Consider the following 13,767-nt stretch of genomic DNA (forward strand, 5'->3'; position numbering starts at 1 on the left):
GTTCCTGGGTTCAACCCTGCATGGGCTCTCTGCTCTCAGCAAGGAGACTGCTTGGGATCCTCTGTCTCCCTCTCTCTCTCTGCCCCCCCCTCTCTCTCTGCCCCTCCCTGACCCGTGCATTTGCTCACTCTTTTTCTCTCCCTCCCTCTCCAAAATAAGTGAATATTCAGGAAAAAAAAAAAAGAAAGAAAGAAAGACCCAGTTATTATTTATGGCACTAGTTTTTATTTTAATGTTCTATGCACTGCACCCCAGCCCCATTATCCGCCCCTTCTTATCCCCCTCACCTCTGCTTTTCATTTTCCTATTTTCGTTTGTAATAAAATTGTTTCTGATCCCATTTCTCCTATAGCTAAATTTGCCCTATAGAAGTAGGTGCAAGCATCTGAGTATTTCATTATGTCTTTTAGTGAACTTGTGGCTGAGAATTTACTTATTGAAATACTTGTTATAAATCACTTTCCTTTGGGCATTTTATTGATTTCATACAATTAACTGTGTACCTAGGTTATATTAGCTATGAACTTCATTTCAGTGCTATAAGGGGCATATTATAAAATACACATTTATTTAGATGAAGGGTGTTGATTTGATAAGGTTGAGAGCTGCTGGTCTGCAGCGATCTCTTGAAGCGGTTGTTCACCTTGTGCTTAGTCACGTTTGGAGATTAGGAAGCCAACCTGTCTGGAGGCGGCTCTTTGCATCTGTCTGTGAGATAGTTCTTCCTTACGTTAAGTCAAGACCCCTCTCCCTCCGTATCTTATGCTTGGTCCTAGGTATTCCTATTCCCCTTGAAGATCTATTGGTACAAGCCTAAATCTGAGACCAGATAAGATCTTTCAGATGTTTGAAGTAGCTGTCAAGTTCATCCCAACTCTTTTCAGGCTAAACCTGATGAGCTCCCTTGACTATTAATCTTAAAACTTAGTTTTACATCACTTAACCATCCTGGTTCCTCCACTTTCCTAGTATTTCTCCTATAGCGTAAGACCTAGAGTTAAATGCAGTCATTTTAATATATTCTAATCCTCAAGAAGGGTGGCACAGACCATCATAATCTTTTTTATTCTGGGCTGATTAAGTGGGATTGTTCTGTTTGCTTTGAAGGGAAGGGCAGTAGAATCACACTGCTGGGTGTATGGAGCTTATTATCACCTAAAAGTGCAGATCATATTCACTTGTGCTAATGCTAAACTCTGTCTCTTTCATTCCTTAGTTCTTTACCCATATGTGAAACCTCAGGTTCATATGGGGTAAATTCTACCTTCTTGCAGACTGTTGAGGTCTGTCTGAATCCAAATACTATTATCTGAGGTGGTATTTACCCCTCTTCCAAAAGTTTAATGAGGAGGCCCCTATTTTCATCCAAGTCAGTGGTAAATTTACTGATGAGGATGGAGGCTAAGAACAAATACTGCATTAAGCTATTAGCATCCTCCCTCCAGTCTGAAGTTAGAGGTCAGCTCCCTGCTCTGGGCTGGTCAGCACATAGCTCTTGGCACAGTGGTTCAGTGCTTTCCTTTATGGGTCTAATCATAGAAGCATCCACCCATGTCCAGCCCACATTTCTCCATCTTATCAATAAGCGGATCAAGGGAAACTTATCAAATGCCTTTAAGTAGTTACACTGTGTTTACCTCATTTCCTTAATGTATGAGAACAGTATCTGTGTCCAAGAGGGAAATTAGGTCAGTGTAATTTGAATAAGCCATCATTCCTCCCCTCCACTGGATCTGTACTCCAGCCATCCCAGACCACTCAGGATTCCCTGACCATCATACATTCTCTGATGACAGCTTGCACATCCTCAGTCTGCCTAATGAGCCCAACCTCTCTTCTGCGTGCATCATTAGGGAAGCTCTTAGCAGAGTTAGTTGCTTTAGTTGCTTCCCCTCCATGCTCTGCCCATATCAGAGGACTTGCCATTTGTCTTATGAGCCAGTGGGTTTCGGTTGCCTGTTCCACCTGAACTTCCTGGCCCATGAATGCTGTCTTCATCATGTGTCTCCAGTAGGGTACTTGGTCCAAGGTACAGGCTTCAGAAAGGGGTCTGCTCATTTGTTGTTGTTCTGCTGAATCATTGGTTTTCTGTAAATATTCTGTATCCCAGGTTTCACTGCCTCCTGTTCCAAGTCCTGGCTAACCTGCCTGTAGTGATCATTTCTAATGTTTTGCTGGGAATCTATGCAATGGTGTGCAGTGTGTAATTTGCACAATCCCTTTGCTTACTTTTGTTGAAAATTAAAATGTATTTGCCCAACAATTTGTATGTAAGTGTTGGATCACAGGGATCTACTCCCAAAGCCAAGACTACACTGCATGTTAGCTAACTTGACAATAAATTATATGAAAAAAATAAAAAATAAAAAAATAAAAAAAATTTTTATCAGTGTCTAAAATAAAAAAATTAAAAAAAAATGTATTTGTGCACTGTTATGCTGCTGGCACTCTTCACACCTTTGACAATCCCTGACCTTGCCAGTGACCTTTTAGAAATCTCATTTGTACATTCTCTTAGATGGAACGTACAGAATGATCTAGCTAGCCTAGAGATGGGTCTTCATTTAAAGTATCTAGGAGCTTTGATAAAATCTCTCTACTTTGCTCCTTTTATAAACTCTACACACAGCATGAGGCTTGAACTCAGGACCCCAAGATCAAGAGTGCATGCTCTACTGACTGGCCCAGCCAGGCACCCCTCTCCCTACTTCTCTTCAATGAAACTCACATTTGTTTAATTCTTTATGGCTCTAATTTCAGTTCCCTAGGCAAAGAGTAATGGAATAAGAGCTGATGAGTTCTCCATTTATTTTGCCATCTGTTGGCTTTGTCCCATTTTTCCAAGTAGCAGACCATTGGCCTGTCGTTGATCATCACCTTGATTCAGGCATAACTTTTTTGCTTTGGGTTGCTGTTAGGTTCTGTTTTCTATTGTTTTGGTTTTCTGACACACATTTGTTTACTTGGGGGTGTTATCTCCTTGCTGCTCCCCTTACATGTTTGTGGCACCCTTTTGTATCTATTTCTACATCTTCCCAGGTTTTTTGTTAAAGAGAGTATTCAAATCTGACCTTGGTTAATGCTGAAATTTGAACATCCTTCCTTTGTTTAGATGTGTAGCTTTGAGAACGACTGAACACCTACTCTATTTCTGTAGAAGTGTAAGCATTTTCTAGAAGGAAGTGTCTGCATCAGAAAGGTTCAGTTTAGTCTGTTCCTTAAGTGGCCAACTTAGCGTGACCAAGCCTCAAAGCATGTTCTAGCCATTATTTCATTTGTATAATAGGAAACATGTTGTTGGGAAAACAGTTTATGGCCATGATAGGTACACTGGTGTTTTTCTAGTCTGGGCTGGTTATACTTGAATGTGCAAGGAGCTGCAAGCTATCAGATGCAAAGTCAGAAAGCCACCCTGGGCTGTGTGGGTCCACACTGGTTTATTGTGCTTAGGGAGTCTCCTGTAGCTCTGTGCTTAAATTCTTTCTGAGTGGTGCCACGGTCTCAAACAGGGAGCACTTTGCTGGTAATACAGTAAATATTCTGTCTTCAACGCAGTTCTTACGAGGTAAGGATTTTGCACGTGCCTTTTTTATTTTCAAAATGAACTGAATTTAGATTTAAATTGTCTCTCCTGACTTAAGATCAGGAGCAGAAATATTTAGATAGAAGATTCATCTGTGCTTCCCTCATGAAATTCATTTTTGGTCTGTAATGTGCCGTAAATGCAGGAGAGTCTTGTAATTCAGTGTTTGGATGAGTCTCGAGTTTATTGATGTGAAGAAGAGTCAACATTAAATGAAAGAAGGGCTTTTAAGAAGCCCATTATAACCACTTATAATGGAAAATGTAGTTCCCATTAGAGATTGATTTAAGGAGCTCTGGTTCCTCAGTGAAGCATGAAGGCTGCTGTATGGTGCTCTGTGCAAATCATTTTTACGGCACCTTTGCTGCTCTCTTCCTGGTTAATCTGTTGGTGTGTCTTGACCTGAAAGGACTGCATATGTCTTGTTTAAGGAATAGCAAAATACCCAGAAATTTAAAAGAAATCAGAGATTAGTATGTTTTTTATTTATCAAATAGAATATTAAAAAAAGGGAAGCTTTGCAAGTTCTAAACAGACACAGCGGCACCAGATGTCAGTTCTTGGATCATTTAATCTTTCTCTCTTGCGCTTATTTTTGTCAATATTTTTCCACTAGAACCAAATATTAGTTTCTGGCTCAGCTTGCAATATAAAAATTTTCCAATTAGATTGTTATGACTTCATTTTTATTCATGAGGAGAAATCTAATAAACAGGGAGCATCACATGTGGCAGTGTGCAGGAGAGGAACTTTAAAATAAACCACCTGGCCCAGAGCAGGGCGGAGAGCTGGGATTCTCATCCTTCCTGGAGTCTGAGAGAGAGACTGGCTTGCATCTATACCCCTTGCCCACAAGTAATTATTAATTGGGGACGGGGGGCAGGCGGTGGTTCTCGGATTTTTATTTGTTTGCCATATAATTGACCTTGCTCCAATCCTGGATTGATTCCTTGCTTAGCTTTTATGTGGATTTTTTTTCTGCTTGGTTCTGTGTTAGGTATTTAGGGAAGTAAAAGGAAGTTGTGAAACCTGGTGGTTTTTGACTTGAAGGGGCTTTTGGTTGTTTGTGGCCGAGGAGGCTAAGTGAAGTGGCATCATCACACAGTGAATGACTAAGTGCCTCACGGTGAGTGTTGAGTGGCGAGTGAACTAAGCTCCTAAGGAAGAGAGAGAGCACACGAGAGGTCAGGGAAGGCATTAGAGCAGAGCTGGGTCTTACGCGGGATCTGGTCACACAGAGGAGTGTAGGCAAGTCACTTGAAGCTGGAGAAAGGATAGGGATTAAGGTACAGAGTTGGGGGCAGGGAGGGGACCCCAGTGGGTTCAGCCCACAGTGTGAGACTGACCTCAGGAGCGTTGGATACCACTGTCTTTCCTTTCTCTGCTGTCATCACCCAGCTTCTTGAATGAATGCTCATTCCCTGAGGTATGGCTTCTACTCCCACCACTGAGCTGACACGGTCCTGCTGGAGATCTCAGTGACCCCCTTCCCCAAGGCCCAGGTCCATTTGTTCTAACCTGCGGAATCTGTGTTGAGGCATTGGACGCTGTTGATTCCAGACTGCTTTTTCTCATTTCTCAAGGTTTCTAGCTCCACAGGTTATTGAAAGGCATTGAAGTGTGTGCCAAACTGGCTTTAAGTCCCTGCTCTGCCACAGCTGGTGCTAGGGAAGTTGGTATCTCTCAGCCTCTGTTTAGTGGAAATAAGGATACCAAACTCACAGTATGGTTGTAAGGATTAGAAGAGAGAACGTGGGCCTGATATGTTGAAGTAAGTGACTTGCGGTAGGCAGGCATTAGGATTGCTTCCCTTTTCTTATCTGGTAGCTACTCAGTCCTTACCTGACTGTGTCTTTCTTTTCCTGTACATACCTATGCCCAGCTGATCTCTCTTTCTGGAATGCTGTCTCTCCCTTCTCTTTACCTGTTCAAATTTTCACTGCCCTGCCTTACTTTATTACCTCCATCAAAATGGAACTTTGCATCTTTTGTATGCTTACTTCTTTGGACAGCTCCAGGTCACTACCTGTTATTCTAGTTATTTGCACACATATCTATTTATTATTGCACACATATTTTTATCTTATCTTCCTTACGGGTTGATAAAGTCCTTGAGGGCAAGGTACATGCCAGGGACATGGAGGTAAGACAGTAGGAGTGGAGAGCGCAGCCCTGTTGTTTCCATTCAGGGCTTTAGGTGTAGCGACGTGTTCGCAGAGTGTTATCATCATCATACTGTTGCTCGCTTGCTTGCTGTCGTTCTTTTTTTTTTTTTTTTTATTTAACCACAACCATATGCTGATAATTTCTAAACCATTTTCCCTAGCCCTCACTGCACTCGTGTACTTTAAACGTAATCAAACGTCTGGTGAATGTCTCCAGCTGACTATCCCACAGGCACCTCAAAGGCAATGTGTCCCAAATTGATCTTTTATCTGTTTCCATGCCCCCAGCCCACACCCAGCCGGCCCGCTTCACGTCCATCGTATCATATCTGTGGTGTCACCCTCCACCTGGCCCCTGAAGCACATATTTGGAGAGCATTCTTCATCTTGCCTCTGTCATGTTGTCTACGCTGAATGAGTCACCAGGTCTTGACTCATTTGCCTCCTAAGTATTTCTTGAATGCATTCCCCCGTCTTTCTGTGTTGGATTCTGCTGCCTAAGTGTGGGTCCTCCTCTTTGAACTATTGTACCGTCTGTCATTTCTTCCCAACAGATCTATTTCATGCTGTTCTCAACCCTCTCAAGTCCATCCTTACAGCCTGGGTATATCACACTCCCTCATGTAGAATGCTCTGGCAACTTCTTTCATGTACATCAGGGATGAGAAAATTGCTTTTATCTCATGTTGATCAGTTCAGTAATGTCTGTAGCGAGCGCAGCACGATTTGCTTCGTGACATCTGACATAGGAGCAGCAAAGGGTGGGCGGCACACAATTCATAGCTAGGATTAAGATCAAGCTCTTTAGTGTGACATAAAAAGGCCTGCCATGACCCTAATCCTGCCCATGTCTTCATCCTCACCCCACCATTGCCCTGCTTCACATTTAATCCTGGAGTAGCAGGGAAATATGTGTCCTACTAGGAATAACACAGGAAACCCTTCAAGTAGGAAACCCATACTCATCCTTCAAATCTTGGGGTGCATGGGGAGTGTGTGGAGGGGCCCTGCCTAAGGCTGAGTATTCTTCCCGTGGGCTCTAGGAGCATCTGTGCCACCGCCATAGCCGTCGGTGTCCCATTGACTTGACATCCTAAGCATCTCCCTTGTAAGACAATAAACTCTGTTAGGGCAAATATCGTGGCTTATGTATCTGTGGCCTCTGATTTTTATCACAGTGCCTTCCATCGAGTATGTATGTGAATTAAGTTGTCATTGAAGGGGCCCCTGGCTGACCTAGTGGAGCATGTGACTTTTGATCTCGGGGTCGTGGATTTGAGCCCCACATTGGGTGCAGAGATTACTTAAAAATGAAATCTTAAAGAAAATTGTTCATTGGATTGAAATGAATTAGCAAGTAATTTTGATCGATGAACATTCTTTGCTTTAACTTTGATACCCCTTAGGATGAGGGGACAGATTTTAGGAAATGTTAATGCTTTGCAGAACATTTAGGTTTGTGAATCAGGCAGTAAGTAGACATTGGAAATTTTGAGCAGGGGAGTGGCATGATGAAAGTGGTGTTTAAGGAAGATTGATCTGGAGACAACCTTTTATTATAGGTTTAAGCCGCTCCTGGGAAGCATAGGTGAGGATAGCAGGGTAGGGAGAGGGAGAGGCAGAGCAAGCATTTAAAGCCATTTTGAAGAATAACTTCCTGAGGCTTTGTACTTTCATTTCCACATTTGCTCAAGTGGGATGTAGTCACTGGCATGTTTCCGAAAATAAAATGGAACACTGATGTTATTTTTAAAGAAAGAACATTCTTGTAAAACACCTAAGTGATCCATTTTTCAAAATTATGTATGAGACATATTCATTATTAATTACTTGTAAAAAATGATTATGAGTTTGTAAATAAAAAAATAATTAGATTCTGCAGAGGCAGCCTAAAATCTTCAAAAATCAGTGGTTTTCTTTTTAGCACATTTTGAAATAATTGTTGATTATGAGGACAGTACTTCAGTTTATTTTCCTAGCTACCTTTTATTTTAGTTTAACACCTCCATTCTAATTGTGGGTTTTTATTACCCTCCATGAGTTATTTGCATTCCGTGTATTACTAACGTGACTGCATTTTATGGCTTAAAGTATATCTTCTGTTTGTGGTGGGGCCATGTATCTTCACTCTGCTTTCTTCTTCATACTGGCTGTTACAAACTTCTTAATTTATAGTCACTTTGTTTTTTTTTTTATTATTATAGGGTTATGACTCACTGATTAAAAAGAAGGACTTTTCCAAATACTTTGCATTTTGATTGTATATTATGGATACCAAGGAAGAGAAGAAGGAACGAAAACAAAGTTATTTTGCTCGGTAAGCATTGCTTTGCAAAATTATCAGTACTTTAAGAAAATGTTTGAGGGAAGACTTTGTCCTCAAGTATGACTTGGCATTCTGTGTTTTGTAAGTGTTCGTAAACAAAGCAGGCAGCCAATAGAAGTTAAATATGCTTTGTGTCATCCTTTTACTTGCTTACAGTAGAGGAGTAACATTTGGTTCTTGTCTTTCTGCCTTTGACGGTTCTCTCAGGCCACTGTTGCTCAGAGAATCTAGCTGTCATTATGCACTGAGCTGCACATTGCTCAGAATCCCCATATTTAGCATCCTATATTGAATTTTAGATCCTAAATGCTTAGTTCCTGCTGCTTGGTAGCTTGATTGGTTTAGTAACTGAAAAATCTATGACATCTTGAAAGCTTGTTGCCTTGTTAGGAGTCTGTTACTAAAAAGTATTTTTGTGGGTAGATGGAATGGATGAATTCCCACCATTGGAGTTTGTGTCATTATTAAAGCTGAACTCATCTAACATACAGTTGTTGGTTTGTGAATAGATATAATCTGGTTTTTATGATCAGTTACTCTTTATAGATTTAACCATATATTGGGCAGCTACTCTTCATAATAAAATGAATGATATGGTAAAACACCATTTTGACAGAAAGAATGTTTTTAAAGTGAGTCTCACTCAAAGTGAGAACACATAGGTTTAAAATTATCATTATGGTTAGGACACCTGGGTAGCTCAGTTGGTTAAGTGTCTGACTTGGGCTCAGGTCATGATCTCGCCATTTGTGGGTTTGAGCCCCGGATCATGCTCTGTGCTGACAGCTCAGAGCTGGGAGCCTGCTTCAGATTCTGTGTCTCCCTCTCTCTCTGCCCCTCCCCTGCTCACTCTCTGTCTCTCTCTCTCAAAAATAAGTAAATATAAAACTATTTTTTTAATTATCATTATGGTCTCCTAAGTTGAAATATTTTTTAAGAACTGAATTCAGCCTCACCACATCCTCTGTCTGTGCTTGTTAAAGAGACATTTCTTATTTTCCAAATGTAAGCCTTGGAAACTGAAAGACAGTTTTTTGTTAGGTTTTTAACCCAGAAATTAAGCTAGGTTTTACTTTACTTACTTACTTACTTACTTACTTACTTACTTACTTACTTATTTTAAGAAAGGGCCTCGAACTCACAACCCTGAAATCGAGGGTCACATGCTCTATCGACTGAGCCAGCCAGGCACCCCTAAGCTAGATTTTAGATTGTTAATAGGAAAATAAAGGTGATGAACATTTAAGGAACTACTATGTGCAAAATACTTTACTTACTATTTTGTTTTTCTTCACAGGAAACCTAACCTAGGTTTCCCCCTATTTTACCAATGGAGTAACCAAGACTCGGAAAGTATTTTGACCATTTCATGCATCGAAGAGTTACTATTCAAGTATAGCATTGTTCCCAAAAGGTGTACTCCAGTTAGTAATAGTAAAGTATGAATAAGAGTTTTTGGAAGGCAAGAGTTAAATGACTAATTGCAGTGAAATGTTTTCCACTATTAAGACTACAGAGAGTAGCAAGATAGGGGAAGGAAGAAATCAGGTATCTAATGAGTGAAACATTAAAAAGAGGGCACTTAGAATAAATAAGAACTATATAGCAATTTTTAAATTTTTTTTTCAACGTTTATTTATTTTTGGGACAGAGAGAGACAGAACATGAACGGGGGAGGGGCAGAGAGAGAGGGAGACACAGAATCGGAAACAGGCTCCAGGCTCTGAGCCATCAGCCCAGAGCCTGACTCGGGGCTCGAACCCACGGACCGCGACATCGTGACCTGGCTGAAGTCGGACGCTTAACCGACTGCGCCACCCAGGCGCCCCTATATAGCAATTTTTAAAAATGTGTTATTTTGAGATAATTGTAGATTCACATATAGTTGTAGGCTGTACTACAGAGAGATATCCTGTGCGCTTTATCCAGTTTCTACAATGGTTAACACTTTATGTAACTATCCTATGGTATCACAACTAGGAAATTGACATTGATGCACTCCACCAACTTTATTCAGATGTCACCAGGTTTACAAGCATTCATTTGTGTATTTGTGTGTATTTAGTTCATGTAATTTCATCATATGTATAGATTTGTGTGGCCACATCAACGATCAAGATACTGATCAAAAAGATCTCATGTGCTACCCTTCTGTAGCTGTATTCACTTCCTTCCCTATACTTGCTACCCCTGACAACCACTGATCTGTCCTCAGTTGCTGTAATTTGTTGTTTTGAAAATATTATATAAATGGAATCATAACATGTAATGTTTTGAGATTAGATTTTTTTTCGCTTAGTGCAATTCTTATGTTTTATACCCCATTAAGACTGCTATAACAAAGCAGCACAGACTGGGTGACTTACAAATAACAGAAATTTATTTCTCAGAGTTCTGGCGGTTGGAAGTCTAAGACCAGGGTTCCAGTTCTACGTCTGGTGAGAGCCCTCTCTATGGTTCATACAAGGCCATCTTCTTGCTCTAACCTCACATGGCAGATGGAGCAAGGAGCCTTCTCATACCTCTTTTATAAGGGCACTAATCCCATCTGTGAAGGCTCTATCCTCATGACTTAATCACCCCCAAAAGGCTCCACCTCCTAACACCATCACGTTTGGCATTAGGTTTGAACATACAGATTTTGGGGGTACACAGACTTTCAGACTTGAGATCTGTCCAAGATGTTGCATGTATCAATAATTTGTTTGTTTTTGTTGCTGAGTAGTATTCCATGGTATGCATATCTCATAATTTTCTGACTATTCACCCACTGAAGGACATTTGGTTTATTTCCAGTTTGGAGCTATTACCACTAAAGCTGCTGAGATAATTTGTGTGAAAGTTTTTGTGTAAATATAGGTTTTAATTTTTCTGGGATAAATGCCCAAGAGTGGAATTGCTGGGTCAGATGTGATGTGCATATTTAATTTTGTAAGAAACTGCCATATACTCTTTTCCAGAGTGTCTGTACCACTTTACCTGCCTTCCCATCAGCATTGCGTAAATGACCCAGTTTCTCCACAGCCTCATCAGCATTTGGTATTGTCACTCTTTCTTATTTTAACCATTCTGATAGATGTGTAGTGGTATCTCGTGGTTTAATTTGCATTTCTTTAGTGACTGAAGAAGCTGAACATCTTTTTGTGTGCTTATTAGTTATCTATCATCAGTGCAATGTCTTTTCATTTCTTTTGCCTGTTTTCTTATTAAGTTTTGAGAGTTCTTTATGCATTCTAAATACTAGTCCTTTGATGGATGGTTTATAGGTATTTTCTCCCAGTCTATAGCTTTCGTTTTCATCTTAGCAGCCTCTGTTGGAGAGCATCAGTTTTTACTTTTGATGCGATTCAATTTATTAATGTTTCCTTTTATGGATTCAGCTTTTGGTATCAAGTCTAATTCTTTACCCAGTCATAGGTCCTGAAGATTTTCTTTTGTCTTTTTTTTCTTAAAGTTTTATAGTGTTATGTTTTATATTTGTTGGTCATCCATTTTTTAAAATTTATTTATTTTTGAGAGAGAGAAAAAGCAGGGGAGGGGGCAGAGAGAGAGGAGGCAGAGAATCCCAAGCAGGCTTCCCACTCTCAGTGCAGAGTCCAGTGTGGGACTTGAACTGATGAACCGTGAGATCATGACTTGAGCCGAAATCAAGAGTCTGACAGTTAATCGACAGAGCCACCCAGGCATCCCCTCAAACATCCATTTTGAAGTAATTTTTATATGGGATATGAGTTTGATTCAAAGTTCTTTTTTTTATTTTTCTGCCTATGGATACCCTATGTAGTGATTTCAAAGCTGTAGTGACTTCTAAGTTTAAATCTAAACTGATTCCAACGATGAGGGTAACTAGTGGCTCACAAGCAATCTGCTCAATGTTAACCACCTCTCATTACAATGCAAGATGAAACCCTTCTGGAAGAACAGCACAGTTTTTTCAGCTCAGAAATGTAAAATTTAATTGTCATGCTTGCCTTGACCTCTTGTGAGAAGTATTCTAACAATGAAAGGAAAACATAGCCAAAAATTAAGTATGACCTTCAGAGCGTAAGGATAACAGGCCAAGAACAAAAAGTCGGGGATGCTATTCTAACAGCACATTAACATGATTAGTTACTAGGAAATGAGAGAGAGAACAAACAAACTGTAGTCTAGTTGTTACAATGCTTTGATGGCCAAAAATGGTCAAGCTATTAAAGGCAAAAGGCAAACCAAATAGCCCTCCATTATCAGAAAAGAGGCAACCAAAGTTATAAATCTTTTCAAATGCTTTCTGACTGAACTGTGGAATTGCCATAATGTGGAATTCCCAACAGGACCCACTTGAAAGTCAGTTTCTGACAACATAGGGCTGATTTCTCTGGAGCCGTGTGCCTATGGGCAGTCCAGGCAAGATTTCCACAGCAGACTGTAAAGTCAGACCAAGGGTAAGGCTGAATTGATGAACTCACACTACCTTACACAAATCTCTACTAGTGTGCAGAGGTTATCAAAAGGAAGATTTGTCCTTATTTCTACCTATTACCATAATATGTTTCTGAAACCCTAAAAATTTTAAATTTTAAATGTTAAACTCTGTTCCCCTCCCTCATCCCTTTTCCCTTCCATGTAATTAAATAGCCTCTGTTTTCTGTTTTCTTGGTGTACTATTTAACCATATCATTTCATAAACGTTGTATGGTTGTGTTTGGTAAATAATCCTTACTCTACCTCCTTTGTTGATGTACCTCTCCCTCTCTCTGAATTTAGCATCAAAACAAAGTTAAGTTTAACAGACCATATTTTAATAATTTTAGACTGAAATTAGTGATTTGAGGATCACCCATTACTTCCTTTTTTATAATTTATCTTGAAATGTGCCTATTTAACTCTCTAAATGGAAGGGTGAATTAGCATCACTAGTAGGTAGATTTATTCTGGATGAGTACCAAGGAGTTTTCAGGATCTCCTGGCCCGGACCCACCTAGTTTTCAGATCTTTGGTGGTGTTTTATACCAGTTGTCTATTCCAGATTGAATGATTCATGAGACCTTTCCCCATGCTTCTGCAAAGAATTTGTGTATACAAAATTGGTATATTATATTTGTGTGCATTAATTCCTTGATACATGACATATCTTGAAAGCAAATGAATTATTAAAGCAAATTATACTCCCTGTGTTATGTGAAGTCATCCTTATTCACTGTGGCCTCTGTTCTCCCTTCCCCTTTGAGTTAGAATGTAGGTATTTTATTCAATAGTGCCACACAGAACTCTTCCACATTGTCTTTGACATTAGTTAGCTTTTGCAGAATTTAGAACCCATTTATTGATTTTTGTGCAGGTCCTTTTATGTTCTTTGTGTGTTTGAACACTTTTTAAAAACCTAGCTTTCAGGATTGAGGATTTAGGATATCAACAATCTACTTTCAGTTAACCTGAAGTGGTATTTTGTAGATTTACTTTTCCCCTCTGATAAGGTCTGACAGGCCCTGTGAATTGGCACTGAGCGGTAGAGACCAGTAGACTCTGTGTTGTTCATACAGGTCCCTCTTCCCTAGACTTGCTGGCCTCTTCCCACTCTTTCCTGCTTCTCAGGAGAGGCAGAGATCCTGCTGCCACCTACTGTCTTCTAACCCACCACCTTCAGAGCCAGTGGTGTGAAGCACAGAGGGGAATGGCACTCTTCTTTCTGCCTCACTCTCCCACCCCAAACC

At 40.2% G+C, this 13,767-nt stretch overlaps 1 protein-coding gene across 9 annotated transcripts in view; it reads left to right on the forward strand.

Moving 5' to 3' along the window:
* Positions 1-13,767, forward strand: part of NCOA7 (nuclear receptor coactivator 7) — a 163,922-nt gene that overhangs the window by 26,796 nt on the left and 123,359 nt on the right. For 6 of the 9 annotated variants that reach the window (XM_043592261.1, XM_043592257.1, XM_043592262.1 and 3 more), the window contains exon 2: positions 7,953-8,065. The exons of the other annotated variants lie outside the window; for them this stretch is intronic. In XM_043592261.1, the coding sequence (XP_043448196.1) occupies positions 8,016-8,065 (50 nt within the window). In that variant the 5' untranslated portion in view covers positions 7,953-8,015. The remainder of the gene's footprint in view (positions 1-7,952; positions 8,066-13,767) is intronic. 9 annotated transcript variants of the gene reach the window in all.

Source organism: Prionailurus bengalensis, chromosome B2, assembly GCF_016509475.1.
Source record: "Prionailurus bengalensis isolate Pbe53 chromosome B2, Fcat_Pben_1.1_paternal_pri, whole genome shotgun sequence".
Taxonomy (NCBI): domain Eukaryota; kingdom Metazoa; phylum Chordata; class Mammalia; order Carnivora; family Felidae; genus Prionailurus; species Prionailurus bengalensis.